This window comes from Lipomyces arxii, assembly GCF_038497795.1.
Source record: "Lipomyces arxii strain Phaff 12-163 unplaced genomic scaffold V1512scaffold_38, whole genome shotgun sequence".
Taxonomy (NCBI): Eukaryota; Fungi; Ascomycota; class Lipomycetes; order Lipomycetales; family Lipomycetaceae; genus Lipomyces; species Lipomyces arxii.
In genome coordinates, this window is record NW_027117737.1 from 1 (window position 1) to 26,278 (window position 26,278).

A 26,278-nucleotide genomic window follows, 5' to 3' on the forward strand; every position below is an offset into this window, starting at 1 on the left:
GCCCTTCCTTATATAACACTCAGACCGCAAGTGGGCACAACGACAAAGAAACAACTCGAAGTTCGTAGAACCTCTAAGAACACCAAAGAACAACTCACCGCAACTACCAAGAAAGGGAAAGGGAAGAGCCAGGACCAGGCCGTAAAACATTCTATCAACATACAGGACGCACGTGACCGTACGTGTTAATTTAGTAGTTAGTACGCACACACAACCCTTACCCGCTTCATGACAATTCAATATACAAACCCTGACAGAAGTTTTGAGATACGCTAAACGAGTTTGTAGAGAAAACGTAAGACTAAAACTACTAGCGACCGAGGAAGGCGCTAGACAGTTCTATATATCTATTACAAAAACTATATACATTTGTTATACGACATTGGCGCGTATGTCGAGAGTTTAACGTATGCTCGATGTGAGTTTGGCGTACGTCGTCGAGGTTACCCGGACCCACTCATACTTACCACTGACGTCTAACAGTGGGAACATATTGACTAGATTTTCGGCTGCTACGATTACTCTATTCACACCTTTTTTGTCAAGGGATATCGGAAATGAATGCGAATCTTTGTCAATGTGATCTGTATATAGATGTTAGCTACGGCTTTTTTATGGTGCCGTTAAAAGCTATGAGTGTCAATTGTTTCCGTTTGCTACGCTTATGACATCATTGCCTACGAATTCACTTTTCACTGGCTTGTAAATGTTTCAAGTGTGAGTACAGAACGGCTCTTAATATAGAGCATGAGGTAGAATGTTATGGCGCGTATTACATCATCGCATTGGGAGAGTTTGTATATGTTATTGTAGGTCATTTTCCCAGAGTTGGTAGTTTTATCGAGCGGCTAGCAGGAGCAGTTTGTGTTTTAGTGACTGCGTACTGCTTTCTCTAGTTAATTTTCACGGTGAAAGATCTTCAAGAGTAGTACGTGCTTTCTGCAGAAACTACTACATCACTTACACTTGGCTTCTCACATTCCATTGATTCTCGCTGATACTAGCGGCAGATGCAGGTGGTGACCTCACTAGCTCTCCAAAGTTCTACTCGTATAATACCAGAAATGAATCATATGAGGAATCTGATGACATTTAACGATAAAGCTTTTGACTGCCCTTGACGTCAAGCGGCTATCACCAATAGTACGATTATTGCTTCGAATTTTAGTGGCCGGGGCAATGCTGGGAATCTTATTTTGCAAGCATGAAAATTACGTTATATGAAGAATTTACTGCGTTGCTTGTTGTTATTTAGCTTATACTTGAAACAGTGTTGAAGCTTCCTGCTCATTGTGTCGCGCGATAGAGGGGGGATATATAAGAAAATGGTATAGTAAAAGAGAATTGTAGAGGCCAGTGGTAGACACCAGGATCTGAATGTGAGCAAGAAAGCGCCGAGGAGAGTATAATTACCGAGTTTTTGCTGTGGCGTACCAGAGCGTTTTCCTGAACCGTACGTAGTGCTTCCATGCTAAAATAGCATACACACCCCGCGAGAATAAATACTAAATGTGGCAATTCTTTCTCCAAAGGCAGAGTAATATCAGCTTTTGATAATGCAAAGTTTCAATTCACAGCGCCTGGAGTTCTTGTTATTGTAATAGACAGAAGAGCGAGTTTCTACTTTTATCAGTTGAAAATCAATCAGCTGATGATGTAGTACGGTCTGCAACAAGTGATATCGAGTCAGTCTTCTTACTGCTTATATTTCACCGGTCCGGGCTTTAGTGGTGCTCAAGATCAATAAACGACGAGTACCTCAATCTCCGACAGAGGCCGGATGTAAAAACCAGTACCGCGCTTTCAAAACTATGAGTTCAAGATCTAAATTCCGACCATTTGGAAGCGATTACGAGTGCATCAAAGTGTGCGTTGCAACTCAAGGTGTCAATAGTAAGCCAGGCTTTATTGGTACGGCAATTATCGCAGTCGACGACGCCAAACCAAAAAGTGATGAAAAACAAACTTGAGAGCCCGATGATTTTTTATTTACAAGTCTATAGCAAAACAGATGAGCCGGGATTACAGCTCACGTTCTATTCACGAGCTAGATGTCAAGTTGCATTGAATCAGAGTCGCCATAACGACATTGATATATCTGAGGTTGCGGGTGTACGTGCAAGCTACGTATCACAGATGCAAACGCAGGAGGCGTAAAATACAACGATCTCTATTTCGATACCTTTCGAAGTCTATTATGATTCAGATCCAGCGACCATTTTACTGAGATGTTCGGTTTTAAAGGTACATAAGGGCAAGTCCGCTTCTGAAGGCAGCACAAACAATTGTAATACCCAATCATCATTTGCGTACTAATCAAATGATGGCAGCTTTACACAACAAGCAGCATGTATAGCGCGACGGCACATGTGTTCTTATAACCTTTCATATTCCGCCATATAATCTCAAAGACGTAGATTGATATAATCAAGCGACAGATGTACCTAAATCACTAATTCTGCAAGAGTTCCAACAAAAATCACGTAATGTCAAGCTTTTAAATAATGTACCAGTTTATAGAACGGTAGAAGCGCATAGAGAGCTTTTTTGCTATCCGTCGTACCGCAACATGCTGGTACAGTAACAGAAATTCAAGATAGAGCAACGGAATTACACAGAAGAGAGGAGATTGAAAAAAGGCTAGGTATCTGTGGTACCCTCAAAAACCGCCAAAATTGTGTTCAGACGTGTCTCAAGCTAACTACGAGTGTGGCAGGATGTAACGAAAAGCGAATACTTTCTATGTGATTCACACATACGTTTCGTTTAGCAATTTAGTGAGGCACTGCTGATGGCAAACGGCCGCTCTTTTTCCAGAACCATTCCCATCGTTCGGGCAGTCGAAATTTATTTAGCATGTATTTTTTTATTGCCTTACAATTTGCCAGTTGAAATAAGTGCCAGCAATGGTAGTAATCTGGAGCCAAATAGTCAACCCACAATACACCGAGATTCTAGCACATGAGACACTGTCGTAACTCGGTATTCGTATTTTTATTTATACCTGATGACAAGAGCTTAATAGGTAAACAAGCGTAGAGGTAGGCTTTTACGCCAGAACCATCAAGACGCCAAATAGCAGGTAAAATATCTCAAAACTCGGCATCGTGCTGCAAATCTTCTTAATCCATTTGGTTCAAAATGCCCAAGTTGGCTCGCCAATATGCGACTAACGAATTACCTCTTCTGTCAAACTTGCACCAGAAAGAAAAACGGTCCCTACACATGCAATCGAAAGAGGGGTGCCGCTAACCAAAATCATGACTTCATCCACCAACGTGTGTGAGACTGTACTTCTTAAAGTTCCTTAGTGCAGACCAGAGTACACGCACGATATAATAAACAACCTAATCACCGGTCAGTATGTCAAATGCAACGCGGCAAATGATATAATAGCAAATTCATATCACTGAGAGAAGATATTTGTATTGCCATCAAGTAATCAGTCATGCACGTTGAGCCTCTGTGTCAAGTCACGGGATTACACTCGTGCAGCGCTGGCTATTCTTATATCAGCACACTTGTCATCTTATTTTTATAACCGAAAATCTCAAGCAGTAAAGAAATCAATTCGATAATGTGGTCATACCGACATTCAAGGTTATAGCACCATAGCCACCGTTCAAAACCTAGGTAGTATAGCAACAAGCGGTTAGACAATTCACAGGTAAGACTCAGCTGCCTAAAAAAGTACAAAATTAATGACACGCTATTCATCAGAATATAACAAATTAAAGGCAGCAAACAGAGCCTTAAAATGCAAGTCGGATTTGCAATCTAACAAAAGGAAACGCTCAAATAAAACTCCCGTGCTCACAGCGATAGCCAGATGAGACTGCATAAGCTCAGTTGGCAGCCAATGGAACAGCCGGATCGTGATGACCACTTTTCACTCGCAGAATGTAAGTGTCTAGTCTTAATTTTTCTTTCCTACGCTGTAGGGTGTTCTTATTTTTGCCAAATCAAGAACATTTATGTCAAATGAAAGCATAGAAAAAACTTTGAAAACCTTGGTCAGGACAAGCAGTCGATATATAGAGTTGTCACAAGTACGTAGATATCTGATAGACAACATTTCGCTGCCTTATGAGCTCCCAAAACAAGGGCCAAAAAACAGTGGTAATTCTTAGTTCATAATTCAAGGACGCTCAAGCAAAAGTGAATCTTTTGGTTCTAAGTAAGTAGAAAGACTTTCTGTCAACCCATCCAAAAGTAACGACTGATTTCATAGATTGCAATAACTTTCTCAAAAGTTAATTCAAATGAAGCTAGAGTCGAAGCTACCCTTTGATTAATTTGAACAGCACAAAACAAAGTGCAGCCAAAGTGCAGCAGATATTTGAATGTAACAACCATTTATAGTCACAGCTTAGAATCACAGCCTAAAGTAGAATCAAATAGCGTAGTTGATGCTTTTCTATAAACCATTGACAGCATATGGCTTAAATTGTTTTGAGATCTCCTATTCAAGCTAAGTTATATCGAAACACCCCACAAAACAAGACCTGGTATGCCTATGTAGTCTTTATGTTTCTCTTTATGAATAATGGAGTTTATATCTACAAATAAATTGAAATGCTATCATTATCTAATAAAATAATATTAATATTTCAATTTACATCTAATTCAGGTAGACTTTTGTAAATGATAATCAGGTATAATAGATGAAGATGGGAACCTTAACATATTTGGTATTATATATATTTATATATTGTATTTATAATTCTTATTATATTTATTAATATTTAATAATATCTATACGATTTGCACTTATAATAATTTTTTAGACATTAGGTTCCGAAGATCTGAACCCTGAACGCTGTTCAAACTTTAAACGGCAGCGATCTACACACAGTGCATAATCGTATAACATTTGCGATCTGAGCCGCGCGTGTTCAGAGTTTAACACTTGCAACTCGAGAATTGCTTTGGTCAAACTAAACTTCTTCCTTGACATTCAATTGTTTAACAGAACAAGATGAATCAGACGGAGGGTTTGGGCTTTTTGGGTACTCATAGCTCTACTGCTACTGCCCGAGAGCCATCATCCAGACCCGATGCTGAGTCATTAGAGAGTGTATCGGTACTTGTACCAGATTCTAGTATTGATGTTAACCGAAACCGAAATCCAGATAGTGAAGACGACAGTTATGGCGAAAGCGACTTTGACGTTGACGATGCGATGCTTGGAACAGAAGAGTTCGATGAAGACGAGGACGAGGACGAGGACGAAGCTGATTACGACGATGAAGATGGCATCCATACGTTTCAAATTTACGACTCTAATGGGGATGAAATTATGTTTGAATATGAAATTGACGGAGAGGACGACGACGACGAGGACTATGAAGACGAGAATGATGCAGATTCTCAATACAGTGAAGAGGAGGATGACGCAAGCGACTTGTACGTGTCATTTGTGCATGGCAGACGAGGTCAATGTAAGTGGCATATTTCTTATCTCCCAACTAACGGCTGCTCAACCCCGGCTTCAAATCTATCTCTCTCCGTACGATAACCACTCAACTATCAAACCTCACTCATTTGCAATCAAGCCTTTTAAGTAAATCAGTTTGGTATATTAAACTAGCTGAATTTATGTGCTGATTTCTTCTTTTGTGTTTTGGTTTTATTGTCTGGCGTATTGGAAGGCTCGGATTTGATTTTGGCTTTTGGGTGTAAATCGCTTAGCCAGCAACTAAGATATTTAACACTATATTGAGCTTCTGTTTTATATTTATTTGATCTAAATGATGTCATTTTCTGAACACTTTGGTATGCTTTTAGTTCGTCCAAGGCCTTCATTACCGTCCCAGCTTGATCCGGTCCCAAATCCAGTTGGCGCGGAGTTAGCGAATAGTGGTGAATTTGGTTATGTTAGTACTGCTGTTTAAACTGTTCAATCGTAATTTGTTCTAATCTTTCTGCCCAGGTCGAACCACGGCAATATCAAATCAAGAGCCGACGGAAATACCCTCATGCATTAGGTGATCGACTGTTCAGGCGAGAAACATCGTCCATCGCATACCCGAATTCGACTTTTTCTTGTGTAAGAGTTTATTATCTGTCAGTGTAATGATCTTTATTGATAAAATAACAGAATTTCGTTCCAAACTTTACTCAGAAGAAATACTTGCGTTACCACGCACACACCTATAGTGGTCAGTTTTCAGAGGACGGCAGCTTTTTCTTTACGGCGTCACAGGACTTTAGAGTCCGTTTATATGATACAGCACAACATTTCCCTTGGCCAGTTTACAAGTCAGTGCGGGCAGAACGAGCTAGATGGACAGTTACAGATGCGACACTGTCGAATGATAATAAATGGGTGGCCTACAGTAGTATTACACCGGTTGTCCATCTTACCAGTACCAGTCCTGATAATCTTGGACAAGAAGCTTTAGATTTTAGTGCTAATGATGCTGATATTCATAGAAGATATGGTATCTGGTCGATAAGATTTTCGGCCGACGGACGGGAAATTGTAGCAGGTGCTGCAGAGGGTAGCATGTATGTGTACGACATTGAAACTCGCCGAGTTTTGCTTCGGTTAGATGGTCACACAGACGATGTCAATGCTGTCTGTTTTGGTGATGAGTCCGGAAACATACTGTATAGTGGTTCAGACGATCAATTAATCAAAGTCTGGGACAGACGAAGTATGCGGTCTAAACAAGAGAGTGGCGTACTTCTTGGACATGTTGAAGGTGTCACTTATATTGATTCAAAAAAGGACGGCCGTTACTTGATCTCGAATGGTAAAGATCAAACTATGAAGCTATGGGATATAAGAAAAATGGTTTCCAGCGACAAGTTTAGAGATCATCCGGTGAGAGACTACAGTTCTCACTTTGACTATAGGCATCATCGGTTTCCTGGTCCGGTTGGTAGCCGACATCCAGAAGATTGCAGTGTGATGACGTATACTGGACATCAGGTCCTTCGCACTCTTATTAGATGTCACTTCGCGCCGCCATCGGCTGCTGGCGGCCAGTATCTCTACTCCGGATCTTCAGATGGACGAGTTCACGTTTGGTCGCTTGACGGCCAAGTTGTAAAGGTAAACAATGTGGGCCCATATGAATCTGACTATGCGACGTGTGTACGGGATGTTTCGTGGCATCCTTATCTTCCTGTTATTGCTACGTCTGCTTGGAATGGCTATTCCGATGATGGTGGCAGCGTGATGTTGCACCAGTGGCGAGATGGAGAGGATCATTACAAACCCGTGAACCATGAAGCTTGCGATAACGACGACGAGCAAGTCGAGTATTTTTGATAAGTTTTACACTTTCTTTTTTATTTTATACTAGGTATTTTATTATTTACTGCGCATGGGGAATTCGAAATCTTGTCTTTTGCATTTTTTTTACTAATCAAAGCAAAGCTTTGATTCTTTCCAAAAATATTTAGTAATTCTATAACACAGATTGGCATCACTGCATTTCCGCGAGGCAACGAGTGCAATTGCAATCAAAGTACCATTGTTCATGCAAAAACTCTTTGCGCTTGGAGCAGGGCATGTTAAGCAGCATGCCATAGCTTATACAAAGTTCTTGTCCTGCCTTAACTGGTCGAGTTGTTATAAAGTGCATTTGTCGACCTGTTCGAGTTTTCAAAACATTGGGATCGCAGCCTGATGTCTGGTAAGCGGGGATGAGAATGTATCAAATCATGCTTGAACTTACTGTGGTTGAAATACGATGCGGATGGATAAATAGAGGACCCCAGGCACTCGCTTTCAAGATGCAATGGTATTTGCCATATCCCAAACGCATTTGCTGCCTCTCTTCCTAGCAATCCCCGCACATTGGCTGTCGTAATATATTGCTGGTATTGCTCCGGCATAATAATCTTTAAAAACAAATATACCCGGACATGTGACTCAAGCAAACTTGGGAGTTTGGCAATCAGATCTCTTTCGTGAGACTCTAGGCAAAAAAACTTTTGCCATGAAAAATTTGAGCTTTGATTTCGATTCTGTTCTTCTAGATAGAACCGAACAATTCCAACAGCAATCAATCTCGCCAGATCATACTCAACATCTTCTAGTGCCAGCACCCGTGTCTTTAATTGCGGGTTCCTAGCCGGGTTTTTCATTATAGCGCTTGAATCAAGTAAAGATGCCGTATCGTCCCATAGTCTGTCTAATGTTTCGTCCATACCGTTCTCGACTTCAAAGTCTTCTGGAACAAAATCGCAGTCATACTTAGAAGCTCTGGCTGTTTGCATTTTCTTTCTAGCTGCAGTAACAGTAATTTCAATTGCATCCAATGCGTTCACAAGGTTCCCAGATGAATCTTCTTTTATCCAGCTGTCTCGGCAGCTTTCGGTGCAAAACCATAGGCCGGCAAGATTACCTGACAATCTAATCTTCCAAGTTTTTCCCAAATCATACGCAAAACAATAGCCACAAACTTCTTTTCTAAAGTCACGGAAAATAACAGACGCGAAAGGAGCAGACGCAACATGAATAAGTGTGTTTGCTGGTATATCTGTCACCGCAAAACATCCACGACCACCGTAAAAAGTTTTCTCAACTTTAAACTGCCCTGCCATAACATGTTCTAGCCTATATTTGGTCTATCGTTTCAAGACTCTGATCACCGTGGCCAGATGTAGATTTGCGCAAACAAATTGAGACAGACACACTTTCATAACCCTAATCACAATGCTCTCACGGTATCTGAACAAGCTGGCTTCAACTCACTTCAGCACCACAGAAATATATCATGTCTGAATCAATTCAGAAATTTGCAGAATATCCTCAAGAGTTTGTTAAGGATGGAATGGCTTTTGTCAATCGGTGTGCAAAGCCCAGCAAGAAAGGCTTGTATTGTGGAAAAAGCGAACGTGACTTTTGCTAACAGAAGGCAGAGTATTTGCAGATTGTTCAAATAGTTGGAGCTGGCTTTGTTATTATGGGCGCAATTGGATATGTGGTTAAGCTTGTGAGTTTTGGAGGACTTCATACTGATGTGTAAGAAGTTAATAGTCATAGATTCATATTCCGATCCGACATTTGATTACCGTTTAAAATCTATTATATAGTATTAATAATGATATTGTGAACGCATCGTTTTGTTAAGCAATGATTTAAGTTATTGAAATCAATCATAGGCATAGAAATAGAAATAGAAATAACAGTAATTTTAGAAGAGAAAATTAGACAGGAGCATAAACTGGATTACGCTATACTATATACAACAAGTCTATTCAAAGGTCTACAACTTGATAGCTTCATAAAAGTAGATGATAGCAAAGATAAGAAAAGCTGCTCCACCAACGAGAGTGATGGTGCGCAAGCTGATCTTAGATGCTAAAAACTTGCCTCCAATTACAGCAGTCAAGGTACACATACCGTGACCAATAATGGCACCAAGTATAACAAACCAGTAATCCTGGCCAGCAGCCATTGCAATTGTAGCAATTTGGGAGCGATCGCCCCACTAATAAGACTTTTAGCAATGGAACCAGCTATGTAGATCAAATACTTACTTCTCCCAGAAAAGTCATGACAAATGTCTGAATCCAGACAGGACTCAGAAACAGCCCAAATAGATTAAAAAGACCGTCAAACTTGCCTACCTTTTTATTACTAGGCCCGGCTTCCAGACGGTCTGCATTAGATTCAAGGTCCTTTGCTTTCAACTCGGTCTCAACTTCTTCCATCTCTTCTTCGACGCCAGCATCCTTATCCATATGAAGAGCTTCCTGGAACAACTTAACTCCAAATACTATGAACAAAAACGCTGCTAAGAATGATGTATATTTTTTGGGGATAAGTTGAGGAACAGCGTGCCCAAGAAGAGCAGAAAGAACAGTCATGACGACAAGAGATGCGAACGCACCAGAGAAAACGACTGTGCGCGGGTGCTTCATAGCCATAATAGCAGCAATCAAGAACGTCTTGTCGCCAATTTCTGAGAAAATGATCATCATGAAAGACATTCCAAAAGATTTGTACATGTCCATGACATTTTCTTCTGAGGTACCAAAAGCACTCGCAATTGCTGGCGATACAGATGATAAAGCTGCTTCCATCTCGGGATTCGCGGATTGAGAAACTGGGATGGCTAGCTCGTCAGGAGAAGCTAAAAGAGATAAAGTATTAGAAAGATTGAGGGAAAGACTTCATAGTTTAAATCTTACAATTTACGGACTCAGTGTCATCAACCGTTCTTAATTGAGTACGGGCCAGTGGCGAACCTTCTGAACCATCAAGATTAGGCATTCGCTCGGACACAAAGTGCTCATTGTCACGGTCTCGTAGTCTCAAGCCAGTGAAAGTGGCATCCGCACGACTTGTAATTGAGAGCCCTATTAAAACTGCAAATCCAATAGGCAAACCTAATGTTGCTCGCATACTTTTTGATTGTAAGGAGATTGATACAAATGAAAAGGCTAGAATTAGTAAACAAAAGTTGGCAATCGCTAATCGCAGGACAAATACTGCTCGCACTGAGTAAAGTAGTACATCTTAATCAAAGATTGTCAGTAAAGGCGCACGCCGTTTGCATGGCCACCTCTACGACGCACGGCCACATCTGGTCGTGGCAGTGTACATCCACATGGTAAGTGCCCACACAACCACTGGCTGGTTGGGTACACACGTGCGTTCAAAGTTGTAGAAGCAGGCTAGATTAAACCACTCACACGAAAAACAAGCATATGTCATACGCGCTGTATGACTAAGTTCCTGTGTGATTCATAGCCTTAGTTTTACGGAGTTTTCTAAACCATGGTTTTGTTGAAACTCCGGTAACAAAATTACGCTGTGAGCCAGTACAAAAGTGAGGGCCCTGTACTCTGTAAATGGCAAACTTACGTTTTAGGACATCGTAAGATATCTTTTCAAGAAACCAACTAACGTGTGTCATGGATGCGGAAGTAAGAGATATATATCACCATGAAACCAGCGACAATACAATTCGTCATCAGGAGATTGTTACGTTCACGAAAGATCGCGTAATCTGCGTGGAGCCTATCCTTACAGTACCTTGCGGTTTGCACTCAATAAAGGCATTGAACGGAACCTGGGAACCACTTTCCAATTTCTTTTCGCATAGTAAAATTATAATTTTAAGGTACCTGTTCTCAATCAGGCGGTTTTGAATCCGATGGTTGTAACTGTATGATTTAAAAAATCAAACAACACCTCTGAACACAAAGTATATTTGTGCGGCCGAACGCAAATATTGAGTGTTGTTATGGTTATGTTAAGTTGCAGAGAACGGGTTAGGGCAAATTTGGGTCTGAAACCCTTGGAGAACCATTGGGGCGATCATAAGACGAGGCACTAAACACACAGTCTTTTGCTTCTTTATTGCGACCCTACAGTCTAATATTTTGAACTTTCTTTGAGTTAAGTAAGATAAGGCTAGGAAACTAGGTTTGCTTCTACTGTTTTTACCCTAACCCGTGCTCTTTTTTTCTACCTTTTGCTCTTGTTTTAGTATGAAGTTGGAACATATAGAGATATATAAAAGGACGGCTTTGTAGCTTTGTTTCGTTTTTCCCTTTTTTGCTTCTTCGTCATTTTATTTTTATAGTTTTGTATTGACTTTTCTTTGAAGATACTGAGTAGTCGTTTTATTCTCATAGTTTTGTACTGTATTTTTGAAGTTTAGTTACGAAACTCTAAACGCAAATGGCACACAAACCGTTACGCCGCATCAAGTAAAATCAAGCGCACCCAACCCTACAAAAAATGAAATTAAAAATTGAAGCCGACGCCTGCAGGACTCGAACCTGCGCTCCCAAAGGGAAAGAGATTTCTAATCTCTCGCCTTAACCGCTCGGCCAAAGCGCCATGAAAACTTGTGCAGCATTCTGCTTCTGTGATCAACGTATCCCTAACCCTAAACTTTTTAGATCAAGAAGCCGTGTGATTACAATTAGAACGCAGTCACGTCCATCGTTTGTTGTGTTAGAGTTTCGATTGCTACGAACAACAACCAACATTTGAGATTCGTACCGTCGTTCACGTTGTCGTCGCTAGCCATACAAACGATCCAAGTCGTTACCAGTCAATAATACAAAATGCCACGTATGTTGACATAGTCGTTGATGTTGTACAATAGAATTAACAAGTTATAGGCGCACCCAGCACTTACTCAAAGACCTACCAGGTCCCTAAGCGGTATGTCCAAGTTTGTGATGGAGAGTCAATAGCAATACTAATTTGACATAGTCCATATGAACTTGCTCGTTTGGTATATACAAACTAAATCTACTGCCGAGATAGTTTACTCACGTCTATTATAGGACTCTGAACTCAAGCTTGCCGGTGAATAGTACGTAACCCGAGAATGTAATTAGAGAGGCATTGAATCTGACTTAGTATAGTGGTTTGAAGAACAAGAGGGAAATTTACAGAATTATTCTCCAGCTTTCCAAGATTCGAAGAGCTGCTCGTGATCTTTTGACCAGAGATGAGAAGGATCCTAAGCGTTTGTTCGAAGGTAATGCTCTCATTCGGTATGTTACACTTTTACATTCGTGTCTTTGAAGGCAAACTTACATGAGACAGTCGTCTCGTCCGTGTCGGTGTTTTGAGCGAAGACAAGATGAGACTCGATTACGTTTTGGCCTTGAAGATCGAAGATTTCTTGGAGCGGAGATTACAGACTCAAGTTTTCAAGCTTGGTTTGGCCAAAAGCATTCACCACGCGCGTGTTTTGATTAGACAAAGACACATTCGGTATGTTTAATGTATTTTGCATTGATGAAGCACAGAGTACTGAATTAGACAGTGTTGGAAAGCAGATCGTTAACGTCCCATCGTTCATGGTCCGTCTTGATTCACAGAAGCATATTGACTTTGCTCTTACTTCTCCATACGGCGGTGGCCGTCCTGGTCGTGTCCAGCGAAAGCGCCAGGGTGCTGCTGGTGGTGATGATGAGGAGGCTGAAGAAGATGACGAGTAAGCCATGTGTACATTTGGGTATGGAAGAGCGGAAACAACTTGTATTATGTTTCTTGTACAAGTAATCTTTGTTCAATAATTTAGCACATAAAAAGTTTCATTTAGTTCGATGACACAAGACCCTCAGTGTTATGTTTTAGATATTGTAGACTAGTGATAAATATCAGAAACGCAGGGTACATGTGAATGTGTAATGACAACACAGAAGAAAGATAAAGAGAGCGTGCAAACGTTTTATACTGTATATTTGCGATTCCCGTTTGCTAGGAATGGGTTCCAGGAACCCATTCAGGTATGCTAGAACCCAGGAGTCTTTGTTTGGCTCACCGTTCATAGAGTTCATGGGACCAAATACAAGAACAAGAGCTTTGGTCTATTTTGTCGGGCGTTCATAACAAGTCGGATATAAAATGTGTGTATTTTTTTTTGCTGACAGATTAACCCCGACTGACTGTATCAGGGCACCAATTGTAGATTCAGCGAAACTATCTTTCACGGTTAAGTGCTAACTGTTATTCTAGAGCAGAACATTTTGGCGTCTCAATCCCTTTTTTGCTACAACAGGCAGCTTGGCTGTATGATCGCGAGCTTCAGCATGTTCGTGATGAAATGCAACGTGTGACAACTCAAAGCGGTACGCTAGCTGGCTTGAACACGGCTTTTGATTTAACGTTATACAGTGATGATGTCAAATCAATCGGGTTCTCAAAAAGACAGACAAATGTCAAGCAGGAGCTCTGTGAAAAACGGTATTATTGGTTCCAGATATCTTAAGCATTACAGTAGTGCGTCGAGTAGTAATTCTCTTGATGTAGCAGAACCTCTAACGTTTAGATGACGGATCGATGGAGACTAACGATCGAACTCTGGCCGCTAGCAGTCATGATCATCATACTTCGGGTAGATACAGTCGTCAGAGCCAATCGGAGCAAAGATCTGACGAGTCTGTACTGTCTGTAACTTCTGAAAATCTACATTATGATCGCCAATTTGTCCCTCTATTTTCTACTGATTCTGAATCACGACCACCATCGATTAACAGAAATTATCAGTCTAGTTTTCAGCACCCAGCAGCTAGAGTAGCTTTTTCAAAGTTTTCTCGTGATTCCCCTGCAAACAATATCCAACCTAATCAGGAAAGTGCAAGCAGCTCGTTCAGTAACATATCTGGTGAGCTTTAATGTGAGAGTTTTGTATTATGCTAATTGCTTCAGACGCAAGCATAAGTCAATCAGCTCTTGAAGAGGCTTTTTTGAGTAATATTAAGCATAAGTCGAATGCTCAAAGTCATTTAGCGTCAACCACTAAATTAAAAGACCTTTAATCTGACGAGCTATATTAAATAGCTTAAATTTAAGCAAGTCTGCGATTTTATTGGTATTACACTTTCCCGCTGGGTCAAGTTCTGGCACTTGTCTGCTATCGTCACCCTCTTTGATGGTGTTGACTACAGGAAAGTGAAAGGAAGATTTCACTAAGTAGAGTTGTGCGAAAAATTTTGATATCAACGGTGACTACGGCGACTACAGCGAGCGATAGTCAAAATTAGTATAGAGCTCGATACAATAATAAGAACTGCATTACTGTGATTGCAGCTTATCCTTAAAGTATTTTATGAATCAAAAGTATTACGCACCATAGACTTTCTTATATTTATAGTCAAAACTCAGGGGATAGTCTGAGATAATTTAGTTAGATGCTGTTTTCAACACCTTCTGTCAACCACGGCCCAGCTTCAGTCGCTCCAGATGGCTCGGCCTCTATTTCCAACTGCCTAACTAGCGTTTCAGATATAGCTGCTTCCGTATCAGATGCAGCTACTTCTGTATCAGATAGTTCCGGATCAAGTCCCAGAGACTTGGGTTCAATTTTTAACTGCTTTGCTTTGACCTTCACCGGCAACTTTTTCGGTCGCTTTTGCGTCGGTATGTTATCATGACCAAACTTTAAGAAAAACAAGCTGTCTGGCATCTTTGTAAACAAAAGTTCAACATATAGTGCTGGTCGTTCTTGCAATGCCCTCGTAAGCTTCCGTACATAGTGCTTCATAAATCTTTCCACCTCTTCGCGAACTGGTCGGATATATGAAATGCCATTTCGTGGATCCAGACATCGATACAGTAGCAGCATGAAATCCAAACGGTAAAGTAAAGTTTCCTCTTCGCGCTTGAAAAAAATTCTGTGGAAGAATGAAATCAAACGTTTAATGGCCTGGTCGTTTAAATCCTTAAACGTTTCAAGCACAGCTCGGAACATGTCTACACAATTCTGTGTAAAAAACCGACTCTCAAACTTTCTGAATTCAAACGAGTGTTCTGAAATTTGCTGATTCAATACCTTGTCCATTTCATTGTCTGTCCTTTGATCCTCATTGTCATCATCCGCCTCGAGATCAGAAGTCTGTCGGCCGGTTGCAATTTTTGATACTTTGTTCTGTCTGCGACTATCTTTGTGGGATCGCCGCCGCTTGCTTCTTACGTACAAGTTCTTTGTATTTCTTGAGAAGTTTTCGAGCAGCTTCAGAACTTCACAGATGAGATCACAGCATGTTTGTTTCACAGGTAAGGCGGAAGCTTTCAAAACATTAGGAAGAGAAACCAAAAGGTCCAAAGTTGACTCTTCATAGAACAAAAAAGAAAGCATGTTGGTAGCAACCTCCCTGTCAGTACTCTCTTCGCTTGTTGACATGCTAGATGCCACTATAAGCTAACCTGAATTAGTATATAACCGCATCCACTTCATATCTATGGCTTACTATCTGCTTAAAGCACTCAATAGCACTAGCTAGCTTCTTGAATTGCTAAAAAGACGTTAATATTTGGCACTAAAAGTATAGAATACAACCTACCTTGTGTTCTATGGACTCTCGTAACAGTTTCGTGACAGTCACCAAGCTCTGATGGTCTAGCAAGCCCGACACAAGACTGAAACCGTAAGTCTCGTGCTGCTCAGGCGGTTGATGAAGCCTTGCCGACACGATCCACGCCATGGTATAGAGAAACTGCTCCTTATGTGATTCTTGTACGCGAGGAGACTCTCTTTCAATCTCTTTTCGAATACTGACAAACAACGCTACATTGTGGTGAGCAAATAAGGAGTCCGTAACGGAATGTACTCACGATTAAACGATGTTTCAATGAACGAATCCACAAATTCAACCAAGCATCGCTGGGCCTCGGGAGATATGATTGCTAGTTTCTCTGTAGCATCCTGGCTCTGTTAGTAATTGTTCATTCAATGCACAATGATGCGCACATCAGTCTTCTTTGGTTGTAGGCGACCTGGGGCTTTCGTTTTGTCGAGTTCTTCGATCGCCGAAGTAACATCTCCTAAAGCATACTGACCCGAAACTGTAAGCCTCGAGTTGCCCTAATTTAATATCAGCATGTTTTATATCCAGTTGAACCATACGAGCTTGCATCCAACACCAGTGAAGTCATGGTACCAAATCTGTTATGACGTGTAATTGGGGCACCAGTTTTGACAGTCGCTCCACTTTCTGACCGTAACCAGGGATGGTCTGGCGTAACCTCGTAATTTTTTGTAGACCTCTTTTCCCCGAGAAATTTATAAATACTTTCAACATCGATTCCTTTGACAGTCGCATAAAGAACTTCCAGTACAGTCAGATCAACGGCAGGTAATGCGTCAGACACGCCGGAAGCTAGAGCTGTTAGAATGTCGAATATTCTCTGCTCCCGGAACTCCAAAATAAGTGCTGTTCTACTGTCATTAAACTCATCATCTGAAGGAGATTCAATTAATGCAATGTTCCGAAATAAATATAAACTCATTTTCATAATTCCATCGTCACGTGCAGTACGTTCTCGTTTTTTGAGCTGCAAAGATGACAGCAGGATACGTCCGACAGCGGCTAATATAGAGTGGTTTGGATGATTTAGAATGGCCCATTTGTAAGTTCTTTGAGCGCGTAAAATGTATGATCTGTGCACTTCGCTTTCTTTTGACACGCGTTGTCCATTGACTTCAAGCGGCCATGACAGGGGGACGAGTAGCTCAACTGTGCTTGTCAGCATTTTCGCCAAACACACCAAATCCAACTTACGACATGCTAGAGCAATTCTGAAGTCACCGTTTGACGCGTTTGATGCCCGACTTTCCCAGTCAGCTAAAATATCCAGTAAATCCTCCGATATTAAACTAGTCTCAGATATGGTTCTCGCTACTTCTAGTCGCCCAAGCTTCTGATCGTACGCCTTAAGCCATTTTTTCAAATCTTTCAAGCAAGCTAGTGCGTCGTCTCCAAGAACATAAGGACTGTTTGGCAGTGAATGATCGGGACCTCCTAATGCAGATACAAGTGATGTGACGTGAGCTCGAATGAGAGGGTCCACTTGCCGTAAAGCCAATACATCATCCATTACAAAATCTGTCTATATACTTCACTAATTCAGATTTGGTGTTAAATTCACTATTTGCTGCGTGAAGTAAGCGAGTCACACAAATAATGTTACACGTGCTTAATGCGCGTGAGCCGCACGACGCGTCGCGTACACGTCAAAACTAACAATGTCTATACATCTGCAAATTCTCTGTTCAGCGGTAAATTGGGCTAGGGTAGTGACACCAATACATGTTTAGCTAATTGTTACATCTTATATGGGATAATAAACATTCTGCTCTATTCTGTTGCTATATCTTCAAAACCTTGTGCAACTCTTTCAATCTTGATATATAAATAAACCCCGGCAACCGTTAACGTTAGCAGTCCAAACGAAAGCCAACCAAAGATCACCGCAATTTTTCCAATGCTAGTAAAAAGTGTTCCGTTTGATTGGTTTACAATTGTACTGGCTGCGGTAGTGCATGCAACATGTTGCCAAAGAACCGATATTAAGATCATAGTTGCTGCTAAATAACCTGTAATCACTGTCAACGTTTTCATCACAGGAGGTGACGGCGAAATAAAGACGAAAATCACAAATGATAGGCCTGCAGAGCATATTCTATTATATTAGGTACATATGACAAGAATTGTTGGCAGATCTTGTACTTACAGCAAGTAAGGAAACATGATTGTATCGTGGAAAACTGCTGCAACATGTAGTACATTAAAGGGGTCATCAGCCGGACTAAGTTGTTCAGCGAGGGAGGTTGCGTTTTGCGAACACAACCAAGATCCGGGTACAGCGTTTATACATAATGCTTGCATAGTGTTAGTCTGATATGTTTATGCTCCACGTCTCGTCTCACCAAAATATCCAACTCGCACTTCAAATGCTGTCTGCAGAGCAATATTTGCCAGCTGGACTCCAGCTTGCTGGTTGATAATTGTAGGATCTACCGGTTGGTACACTGTCCCGTCATTATATCCAATGTTAAGCAAATAAATTTGTGGCAAGAAACTGAATGATGTAGAGCATCCAGCTAGGAGTAGTGCTGTCTTTGTTCAGATAAGCGTAATCACTATCCGACAAGCTTACATGTTATAATTATAACAGATAACAAGAACAGCTGAAATATATGTCGGGGACGAATAAAGGATATGCCTGATGGTCGTCAATTCATGTTTAGCACAATGACGAGTAACATACTTAAAAACTCGATATTAAAGGAAGCCATTCGTAAGTTTCTACAGTTGACTTGTACAAAAAGATGTCAAAAAGAGCACAGCAGAAATGAATCAAATATTGAGCCATGCTATATCGAAATCCGTGCAAGGAGTTTGTTTACATTTTAAGGTTGTCCCAATCTGGTATTCTGTCATTATAGCATCTAGAATCTCATATAGCCTCATTTAGAGCTTGCATTACTACGTACAAACAATTGACTAGTGTACCTTTAAGACCCATGTTAAGGCTAACTATCTGGCACTGAATGCGTATTTTCATCCTCCGCAATGTTAATGGAACTATCCACTGGTCCTTTTGAAGTCTCTGCGTAAAGTGCTATGGACTTCTCCTCATTATATATAATATTTCATCACCCTTCTGCCATGACGAAACGAAAAAACATTCTTCTGTAGTTTTCAAGATATGGACCTGTAAGTCAAGATAATGCCCAGCACTTTGAAGCGATGCCCGTTGTTCAAGAAGGACGTCGAACGGCACTTCCCGAAAGCCGCACATTCGCTAAGGTTTAGTATTCGTACCTTAAACCGGATCACATAGGTTTTGGTCTGAGCCTCGTGCATATGGAAAGTCACGTTAAATTGAATGCAGCTGCACTGGAACTGGCGTCAGAAAATATACATGCGAATATGATCATGTCGATTAACAAGCACGGCTCAATGATAGAAATCAACAAATAAACAGGATACAGGAAGTTTCTTGTCAAATACTCCGCTTCGGACCCAAAGACAAGGAGGTCCCCAATTATCATTCAATGACGTTGAAGCTGTGGATTGATGGTTTTGTGAGAAATCTGACTATGAGTATATATCTCCGCAATCCGCATATATGCAGCACATTGGGTCGGGAAACCTATAGAAAAAAAAAGAAAAGAAGTCAAGTTGAGGAGGATATGAAAGTTATTCTTGATAATATCTCTTTCGATGTTCCTTCTGGCTCGGTCATGGCTATTGTTGGTGGCAGTGGCTCTGGAAAGGTGATATAACCGATTATATATAACAGCTGCAGATCAGCTCCAATTAGACTTCGTCGCTATATGTTATGGCAGCAAGAATGAAAATATCGAGCCTGCAAATAAATGTGCTTGTATTACTAAATGGCCATACCAATATTCATAAAGTGAGTCATGCGTACGTTCTACAGCAAGACGTTTACTGCCAAAACTTACCACTAGAAAAACTTTGTAATATTCTGCAGATTTACGGTTATTAGCAGATACAACCGCATGAAGAAAGAGGACGGTTTGTGGAAGAGGTAATTTTGGAGCTGGGCTTGAAAGAATGTGCGGATACTGTTGTCGGTGGTATGATTGTAAAGGGTTATCTGGAGGTGAGAAGCGGCGGTTGAGTATTAGAGTCCAGCTGCTTTCAAATACATCAGTTCTGTTTCTTAATGAGCCTACAACGAGACTATATGCGTTTTCTGCACAGCTGCTGGTGCAAACGCTTCGAAAACTGGCAAGAAAAAAACTAACTCTAATCACTTTGATACATCAGTCTTGTTCAGACTTTTTCTTTTTGTTTGATTCAAAAATGTTACTTCAAAGAGGCAGCCGGTATATGTTGATCCAATTTCGAGGTCGATATCGTACTTTGAGAGAAGGGGTCATATGGCTCCTACCGACATGAATCCTGCAGACACCATGATTGATTTAGCCACTTACGATTTGTAGTCCGGGAACGGCAAGCTGAGTCTGAGGAGGCGATAGACAGATTTGTCCAAGAATGGCGACGAGTTGAGAAATTTAGGCCAGTTACCCTTTTGCCAGGACCACTTGCATTGCTGAACGCACATGCTCCTTTACTTCGTGAAAGAATAATACTGTCAAAACGAACCACGTTGACAACTGTTAGGGACGAGATGAGTCTACTGGCAATGTTTCTAGAAGTCATCTTGAATGGCACTGTCACTGGCTGGATTATTTTTTGCTTTGGACGGTAGCATCACTGGAATGACATCATGGAAAGGTGCTATCTATGCTGCTACAGCTAGCAAGGAAATCTCATTTTGATGTATAAGGCGTATTGGATTTGTACAACAGATGCCAAAGTTTTTGATCGCGACAGAAACGAAGGCATGTTTAATGCCTGGATTTTAATTTACAGACCGTTGGCTCGTCTAGTCACGGAAGACCTGGCAGTTCGATTTTTGTTTGCGGTATGGTGTTTGGTGGTCACTGAAGGAAAGCGTAACTAATAGCTTAGGTCATTTTTTACTTTATGATTGGTTTCGAACACGACGCTCGAACATTTTTTTTCTGGGTGTGTTGTCGCAGCATTATGCCAGTATTACGCTGGCAATTGCATCTGCGCCCGTTTCCAGAGAATAGAAGTTGGCCGTGCTTGCGGGAAACTCCGTGGTAACGATACAAACCTTATCGTGTGCTTACTTTTTACAAACAGATGCAGCGCCTGTTTATCTAAGATGGATGCGCTGGATAGCTTATCATGCAAGTGACGGCGTTTATACCCCATCGGTCATTACAATTCTAGTTATATGGTTTTTCTGCGTGCGCCTCGACAATTTTTTCTGGATATTTCGGCGACTGTCCGTATGGAGATGAAGGCGATTCGGCCTGCGAGCAATACACTGGTGCATTTCAACTGCGTGCGCTTGGAGTAAAACCAATTTAGATAGCAGTTCTATTGGTTGCGATACTATGCGTCCCAATTGTTCAATATCTCTTTGCTGCATTCATGTTTCACATTAAGCCATGGGACGTTCCTGTGCATCCAATACTTCGATCTCTTCTGCCGGTGAATTGCTGTCGCTAATGTCACCTGCTAATAAGGCCGTTGAAATGAATTTTCATCCGATAGCTGTCTATGTGGACAATGTGTTCTTGAGTTTACAAAAAGTAACTTTGCTTTACGAATAAAGCAGATTAATAGTTTGAAAGAAATCACTGCTTCTTTTGATCTAGGCAAATCAATACTATTTTAGGGCCCAGTGGCTCAGGGAAGAATTCACTATTAAATCTAAGCACAGTCTTTCACCGAAGATCATGTTGTTATAGATGGGCAACGGGTTCGACAAATGTGATGAAATCTATATGTTCATATGTTACTCAAAGGACGATGGCTTGCTCGCAATAATTACTGTTCAAGAGACGCTTTAGTTTGCGGCTGACCTGCGCTTACCAAAGTTTCCTATATTGACACAGAAAAGAGGTGAGGTTGAGGATGTTATTGCCAAAATGGGGTTTATTGTGATTGGTACTGAGTTTTTGAAGAGTATTAGTGGAGTAGAAAGGAGACGGGTATCTTTTAGTGTACACTTGCTCAATGATCCCAAGGTTCTGCTTTTGGATGAGCCTGAGCCTGTCTTTGGGTTGGACAGTTTTACCGCTGCATCTATTCTGACGGTTTTGAAATCTTTAGCAGAAGAAGGTAGAATTGTGATATGCACTATTCATCGGCCACGTTCAGATTTATTTTCATTATTTTCGCAAATATTCTGCTCTTAGCAAAAGGTGGTCGAGTTGGTATACAGCGAGACTGTGAACGAAACCATCAAATCATACTTTCAATCTTGTGGTCTTCCATTCCCACCACTGACAAATGTGGCAGATCATATTTTGCTTGTCGGCGTTGCGGCGCAGATGGCCAAATCTTTTATGGCAATGGATATGAATGTCTCTGTGCAAAGTCCAGTAGGGCTGGGTGCGTTGCAACGAAACATGGCGGGCTTTGCGCAAGTAACTAAGGTGCTACTTAGAAGACAATTGCTCGATACCAAACGGAACTAAGTGGAGCTAATAGTTTGGTTTGCGCGAATCGTTGGCTTAGGTATACAATGGCTTTGTTTTTCTCACCTGTTAAAGATGATTTTGTTGGTATATAAACCAAATTGAGATTTTACAGCAATTTAGCGCAAAGTACTTTGTTGGTATGTTATGCAATGTTGCACTTTATTCTGTAGCGAGAGATATCTTTTACTGCGAACAAGTTGATGGAGTGTACGGTGTGTTGACATTTTTGTTTTACGTATTCTGTGTTACTTGAAATTTTTATTTCGTTATTGTTTGCAGTTTTCGTGGCTTTAGTTACAGGTGTCCTTCGTACGGTTCCAATGTTTTTTGCGGCGGCGTTTGTGTGTTTTGCGACGGCAAACTGCGGTGAGTCTATTGGGATTGCGTTCAACACTGCGTGCAACACTGTGTTCAAGCACGCTGGATTTTTGCTAATATAATTTCTGTTGCGCTTTCTATCAGAAAGCTGATGAGTGATATAATGTCATGCAATATGGTGGGATTTTTGCGTGAGTTTAGCCATATTAATGAGTCGATGTTTCTAAGTTTTTGTTCAATTATGGGTTTGAGGGACTGCAACTTACGTGCAAGTCCGGTCAAGGGGTCAACGGATGTTGTCCGCTTTCGACTGGTGACGAAATTATTGCTGTTTATAGTTTACGGGTTGACAAAGCGTTATATTCAGGCCTTTTACTTTTGAATTTGGTGTACTATAGAGTGCTAGCATCAGTTTTGGTGAAAGAGATGCGGCTGCACCTACAGATTCTCAAGGATAAAGATTGGGTATCAGACTACTTTAGCAAATAGATATATATATATATATGTATATATTAAATTCAGTACAAACCAAAACACCAATGCCCAAATCGCAGAACAAATAAACTAATAACTGAACTTAAAATCAGCTTGCAATCAAAATGAAACTTCTGCAGCGGCATCTTGATTTTGAAGCCTTTTACCTGTTCCTTTCCCATCCAGAATGACCATATGTCTAGCATGAACCGTTTGCTCATGACGATTTCGCAACCACGCAGTCACAAATCTATGAGTGCGGCATTCGCGGGCCCCTTGCCAGCGACAAACAAACTCCCGAACTCCGTGGACCTGTCTGAAATGCCGCGAACAATCATTGTTCCGATGGAATCCAATAATATGCCAGTCACAGTTTTGGTCCGAGCACTTGTATGGTCTCTGTGACAAACTTGCGTCTGGCAGGGTCAGTATATGACGCTTTAGCGAGTCCGCGTCGGAAAAGACGAGGGCGCAATGACGGCATCGGTAGTTCCTGTTATGACCTTGACGTCTAGTAACTGACCGCTCCTCCGCTGAGACAACTCGTGAAGGCTCTGTTTGCTGTGCAGCTACTGTTTCGGGAAGAGAGCTGATCGGTGCCGGTCCTGCCAATTGTACAGAATGTAGTGGTGGCGGCATAACAGTTGGTGAAATCGGAGACAGTTCAGGCAATCCGGTATTAACAGAACTACGCGCAAACTGATCAAATCTAAATTGAAGTTGGCGATGTTTAATGATTTCGGTCGAAGCCATTGGCGAAAGTGTGATAGCAGTAGAAGAAACATCCATAGTTGGCAGGGATTTGGCTCTTAAAACATCCGAATCGACTATATTGTTCAACGACGTCAGATTATATGGTGCAACTATGTACTGAGCTGCTGGAGCAAAGTACGGGTTGTAGTAGTGATGAAAAAGATCGGAGTTTGGTTGATGACTTTGAGAGATTGAAGAAGCAGAGGAGGACTGATCACATTGACTGAACGTATCTTCTGAATATCCTCTTGTGCCCATTTGCTCATTCATTCGCTGATTGACGAGATGATCAAGTTCGTCGATCTCTTCAGTTTGTTGTGGATTATCTGAACAAGCTGATGACGGTGCAGAGTAAAAAGTACCAGGATATAAGCCTGAATGTGGATGATAATCGAATTCTGCCATTGTTATTTGAACAATCGTGTTTATTGGTAAAGTGAGATTTCAATTTGAGAGGTAAAGACGAAGAGACATCGAATGCCGAGAAGGTGCAAATTTGATAACCGCATGCAGAGATAAGAACTTTGAGTGAGACTGCACTCCCGGGTCAGAAGGTCCGTGCTAAACGTTTTCGCCTGTGCTCAAAAGGCGTTCATCAATTGAGATCTCTTAAGGGCAAGGTCCGGGTCTCGGCAATTACATATGTGTTATACCATCTTACTGCTACAGTGTATTACTTACATATGTCTACTATTTTGGATTTATTACATCGACAACTTATAAGTCGCAAGCCACAATCAACAGACCCGGGTTCAAAGTCAAAAATTGTTTGCCAGTGTTCGGAATATTGGCCCGTGCCCTGTCAAGTTGGAAATTAAAAGCACGCAGAATGCTGTGTTACACAATAAATAAACTGATTAATAAAACAACATTAACAACTCACAATTGATCATGAATCTTTTTTGTTAACACCCGCAAGTCGCTTCATCTCGTTCACAAAAGATTCACCCCAGTACGCAGATGTGTACTTGTTAACATATCGAAACAACATCTCGTTATTGGCAACCCGCACCTCTTCTGGCATCGTCATGGCATCGTAGATGGCATCTGCTAGTTCCTCAGTGTTCCATGGATTCACAATAATACTTCCGTTCAATGATTGAGCAGCTCCTGCAAATTCACTCAAAATCATAACTCCGTTCCGCTTTTGCTGACATGCAATGTATTCATACGAAACCAAGTTCATGCCATCTCGAGTACTGCTTACAAGACAAGCATCACTCACGGCATATAATGCAACAAGCTCGTCAAAGTTCACTGACTTGTGCATAAAATGAATTGGCATGAACTCTACTGTCCCGAATCGGCCGTTAATTCGTCCCACAAGCTCGTTTACAACCGCTCTCAAATTCTGATATTCTTCAACATCCTGTCGAGATGGTACTGCTACTTGCACAAGTACAACCTTCCCAATCCACTCTGGATGCTCCGTCAGAAACACTTCAAGAGCATGCAATTTCTGGGGAACACCTTTAATGTAGTCAAGACGATCAACACCGACAATCAATTTAACACCTTCAAACTTGCTCTCAAGCTGGGCAATTCTCTTTTTTACTTTCTCTGTCTTCAATGCTTCAGTGAACTTTTCTGGATCAATACCAATTGGAAAAGTGCCAACCGTGACATTCTTTCCCTTATACTGTACTCCATTTGGACTGGTCGGCAAGCCCAATATTCTGGAGCACGAAGATAAAAAGTGTCTTGCGTAATCATATGTATGGAATCCAACTAAGTCGCACTCTAACACGCCTTCTAAAACCTCTCGACGAACAGGGAGAATACGGTAGATTTCACTTGAGGGAAACGGGGTATGCAAAAAAAATCCAATTCTAACGTCTCTAGCTTTCGTTTCAATTTCTTCTCTAAGCATAGCAGGCAGCAGCATTAAGTGATAGTCGTGCACCCAAACGAGGTCTCCATCAGAAACAACATCTGCAATTGCTCGTGCAAACAACTTATTAGCTTCTCTATAAGCCTCCCACGCCGTCTCATCAAAGTTCATTTCACCTGGGTGATAATGAAACAAAGGCCACAAAATACTGTTGCTGAATCCGTTGTAATGAAGATCAGCCAGTTCATCAGACAGAAACACAGGCACACAACTAAACTCGTCCCTCAATCGCTTCACCATCGCTGGTTTTTCGTCGTCTGGAACTTCCAGTCCTAAATAGTTAGAAACCATTATATATTCAACTTTTAATCTGCATACCAGGCCATCCAAACCAAGTAAAAGTGGTAGATTTTTTCAATCCAGACAGAGCAGACACCAATCCCCCAGACGACATTGAAAACTCATACTTTCCATCGTCTCCGCGTTTAATCGTGATTGGCAAACGATTAGATACTACAAGCAAATTATCTGCACTCATTTTGTCTTTCGGTCTTTCTAAAGTCAGTACGGAGCAGATCAGGCCTCGGATATCACTTAAAGCAAAAAGAGTGAAGTGGACCAGCTCAACAGA

General features: G+C 41.2%; 11 protein-coding genes and 1 non-coding gene across 12 annotated transcripts; 5 read left to right on the forward strand and 7 right to left on the reverse strand.

The window, feature by feature from the left end:
- Positions 1–5,753: 5,753 nt before the first annotated feature.
- On the forward strand, positions 5,754–7,279 carry V1512DRAFT_213462 (WD40-repeat-containing domain protein; the record flags this gene model as incomplete). Its single annotated transcript, XM_066913598.1, has 3 exons — positions 5,754–5,876; positions 5,933–6,049; positions 6,101–7,279. The coding sequence occupies 3 exons, from the start codon at positions 5,754–5,756 to the stop codon at positions 7,277–7,279; spliced, it is 1,419 nt and encodes a 472-aa protein (XP_066769070.1).
- A 20-nt stretch (positions 7,280–7,299) lies between these two features.
- V1512DRAFT_278475 (uncharacterized protein) lies at positions 7,300–8,747 on the reverse strand. Its single transcript, XM_066917968.1, has 2 exons — positions 7,689–8,747; positions 7,300–7,636 (listed from the first exon to the last, which is right to left on the reverse strand). Exons 1-2 carry the CDS (start codon positions 8,557–8,559, stop codon positions 7,437–7,439), a joined length of 1,071 nt encoding a protein of 356 aa, XP_066769071.1. The 5' UTR covers positions 8,560–8,747; the 3' UTR covers positions 7,300–7,436.
- Positions 8,685–9,186, forward strand: V1512DRAFT_268507 (uncharacterized protein). Its single transcript, XM_066917491.1, has 3 exons — positions 8,685–8,829; positions 8,878–8,951; positions 9,002–9,186. Exons 1-3 carry the CDS (start codon positions 8,733–8,735, stop codon positions 9,035–9,037), a joined length of 207 nt encoding a protein of 68 aa, XP_066769072.1. The 5' UTR covers positions 8,685–8,732; the 3' UTR covers positions 9,038–9,186.
- Positions 9,187–9,224: 38 nt separating this feature from the next.
- V1512DRAFT_272936 (uncharacterized protein) lies at positions 9,225–10,234 on the reverse strand (the record flags this gene model as incomplete). Its single annotated transcript, XM_066917707.1, has 3 exons — positions 9,225–9,449; positions 9,499–10,094; positions 10,153–10,234. The coding sequence occupies 3 exons, from the start codon at positions 10,232–10,234 to the stop codon at positions 9,225–9,227; spliced, it is 903 nt and encodes a 300-aa protein (XP_066769073.1).
- Positions 10,235–11,730: 1,496 nt separating this feature from the next.
- On the reverse strand, positions 11,731–11,812 carry V1512DRAFT_t61. The gene has a single exon. It is a non-coding gene; the product is annotated as a tRNA-Ser (tRNA).
- Positions 11,813–11,888: 76 nt separating this feature from the next.
- On the forward strand, positions 11,889–13,042 carry V1512DRAFT_268514 (40S ribosomal protein uS4). Its single transcript, XM_066917492.1, has 7 exons — positions 11,889–12,049; positions 12,100–12,142; positions 12,194–12,215; positions 12,268–12,296; positions 12,349–12,480; positions 12,533–12,703; positions 12,756–13,042. Exons 1-7 carry the CDS (start codon positions 12,043–12,045, stop codon positions 12,928–12,930), a joined length of 579 nt encoding a protein of 192 aa, XP_066769074.1. The 5' UTR covers positions 11,889–12,042; the 3' UTR covers positions 12,931–13,042.
- Positions 13,043–13,104: 62 nt separating this feature from the next.
- V1512DRAFT_268520 (uncharacterized protein) lies at positions 13,105–14,569 on the forward strand. The gene is made up of 7 exons (XM_066917493.1): positions 13,105–13,221; positions 13,266–13,341; positions 13,390–13,399; positions 13,451–13,563; positions 13,610–13,714; positions 13,764–14,099; positions 14,144–14,569. Exons 1-7 carry the CDS (start codon positions 13,123–13,125, stop codon positions 14,251–14,253), a joined length of 849 nt encoding a protein of 282 aa, XP_066769075.1. The 5' UTR covers positions 13,105–13,122; the 3' UTR covers positions 14,254–14,569.
- V1512DRAFT_268526 (timeless protein-domain-containing protein) lies at positions 14,483–17,409 on the reverse strand. The gene is made up of 7 exons (XM_066917494.1): positions 16,996–17,409; positions 16,349–16,950; positions 16,185–16,298; positions 16,049–16,139; positions 15,778–16,001; positions 15,685–15,729; positions 14,483–15,635 (listed from the first exon to the last, which is right to left on the reverse strand). The coding sequence occupies exons 1-7, from the start codon at positions 17,309–17,311 to the stop codon at positions 14,622–14,624; spliced, it is 2,406 nt and encodes an 801-aa protein (XP_066769076.1). The 5' UTR covers positions 17,312–17,409; the 3' UTR covers positions 14,483–14,621.
- A 162-nt stretch (positions 17,410–17,571) lies between these two features.
- Positions 17,572–18,512, reverse strand: V1512DRAFT_250168 (Ca2+ regulator and membrane fusion protein Fig1-domain-containing protein; the record flags this gene model as incomplete). The annotated part of the gene is made up of 5 exons (XM_066914650.1): positions 17,572–17,896; positions 17,948–18,095; positions 18,144–18,329; positions 18,374–18,439; positions 18,485–18,512. 5 exons carry the CDS (start codon positions 18,510–18,512, stop codon positions 17,572–17,574), a joined length of 753 nt encoding a protein of 250 aa, XP_066769077.1.
- A 762-nt stretch (positions 18,513–19,274) lies between these two features.
- V1512DRAFT_272940 (uncharacterized protein) lies at positions 19,275–23,078 on the forward strand (the record flags this gene model as incomplete). The annotated part of the gene is made up of 18 exons (XM_066917708.1): positions 19,275–19,304; positions 19,389–19,496; positions 19,544–19,724; positions 19,752–19,823; positions 19,850–20,075; positions 20,099–20,188; positions 20,233–20,425; positions 20,513–20,677; positions 20,703–20,834; positions 21,013–21,127; positions 21,158–21,276; positions 21,312–21,358; positions 21,444–21,582; positions 21,639–21,917; positions 21,987–22,226; positions 22,375–22,483; positions 22,551–22,678; positions 22,818–23,078. 18 exons carry the CDS (start codon positions 19,275–19,277, stop codon positions 23,076–23,078), a joined length of 2,634 nt encoding a protein of 877 aa, XP_066769078.1.
- Position 23,079: 1 nt separating this feature from the next.
- Positions 23,080–24,467, reverse strand: V1512DRAFT_268537 (uncharacterized protein). The gene has a single exon (XM_066917495.1). The coding sequence runs from the start codon at positions 24,219–24,221 to the stop codon at positions 23,184–23,186; it is 1,038 nt and encodes a 345-aa protein (XP_066769079.1). The 5' UTR covers positions 24,222–24,467; the 3' UTR covers positions 23,080–23,183.
- A 238-nt stretch (positions 24,468–24,705) lies between these two features.
- Positions 24,706–26,185, reverse strand: V1512DRAFT_250171 (glycosyl transferase; the record flags this gene model as incomplete). The annotated part of the gene is made up of 2 exons (XM_066914651.1): positions 24,706–25,979; positions 26,026–26,185. 2 exons carry the CDS (start codon positions 26,183–26,185, stop codon positions 24,706–24,708), a joined length of 1,434 nt encoding a protein of 477 aa, XP_066769080.1.
- Between the last annotated feature and the right edge of the window lie 93 nt (positions 26,186–26,278).

Coding starts and splice junctions, on each gene's coding strand:
- V1512DRAFT_278475 (XM_066917968.1), bottom strand. CDS start 8,559: ATGGCAGGGCAGTTTAAAGTTGAGAAAACTTTTTACGGTGGTCGTGGA. Junction 7,637..7,688: donor CGCATCGTATTTCAACCACA/GTAAGTTCAAGC, acceptor ACCAGACATCAG/GCTGCGATCCCAATGTTTTG.
- V1512DRAFT_268507 (XM_066917491.1), top strand. CDS start 8,733: ATGTCTGAATCAATTCAGAAATTTGCAGAATATCCTCAAGAGTTTGTT. Junction 8,830..8,877: donor TGCAAAGCCCAGCAAGAAAG/GCTTGTATTGTG, acceptor AACAGAAGGCAG/AGTATTTGCAGATTGTTCAA. Junction 8,952..9,001: donor TTGGATATGTGGTTAAGCTT/GTGAGTTTTGGA, acceptor TAATAGTCATAG/ATTCATATTCCGATCCGACA.
- V1512DRAFT_268514 (XM_066917492.1), top strand. Junction 12,297..12,348: donor CTCAAGCTTGCCGGTGAATA/GTACGTAACCCG, acceptor GACTTAGTATAG/TGGTTTGAAGAACAAGAGGG. Junction 12,481..12,532: donor GAAGGTAATGCTCTCATTCG/GTATGTTACACT, acceptor TACATGAGACAG/TCGTCTCGTCCGTGTCGGTG.
- V1512DRAFT_268520 (XM_066917493.1), top strand. CDS start 13,123: ATGACAACACAGAAGAAAGATAAAGAGAGCGTGCAAACGTTTTATACT. Junction 13,222..13,265: donor GGTTCCAGGAACCCATTCAG/GTATGCTAGAAC, acceptor CACCGTTCATAG/AGTTCATGGGACCAAATACA. Junction 14,100..14,143: donor CTCGTTCAGTAACATATCTG/GTGAGCTTTAAT, acceptor TAATTGCTTCAG/ACGCAAGCATAAGTCAATCA.
- V1512DRAFT_268526 (XM_066917494.1), bottom strand. CDS start 17,311: ATGGATGATGTATTGGCTTTACGGCAAGTGGACCCTCTCATTCGAGCT. Junction 16,299..16,348: donor TGACTTCACTGGTGTTGGAT/GCAAGCTCGTAT, acceptor ATATTAAATTAG/GGCAACTCGAGGCTTACAGT. Junction 16,002..16,048: donor CATTGAAACATCGTTTAATC/GTGAGTACATTC, acceptor ACCACAATGTAG/CGTTGTTTGTCAGTATTCGA.
- V1512DRAFT_268537 (XM_066917495.1), bottom strand. CDS start 24,221: ATGGCAGAATTCGATTATCATCCACATTCAGGCTTATATCCTGGTACT.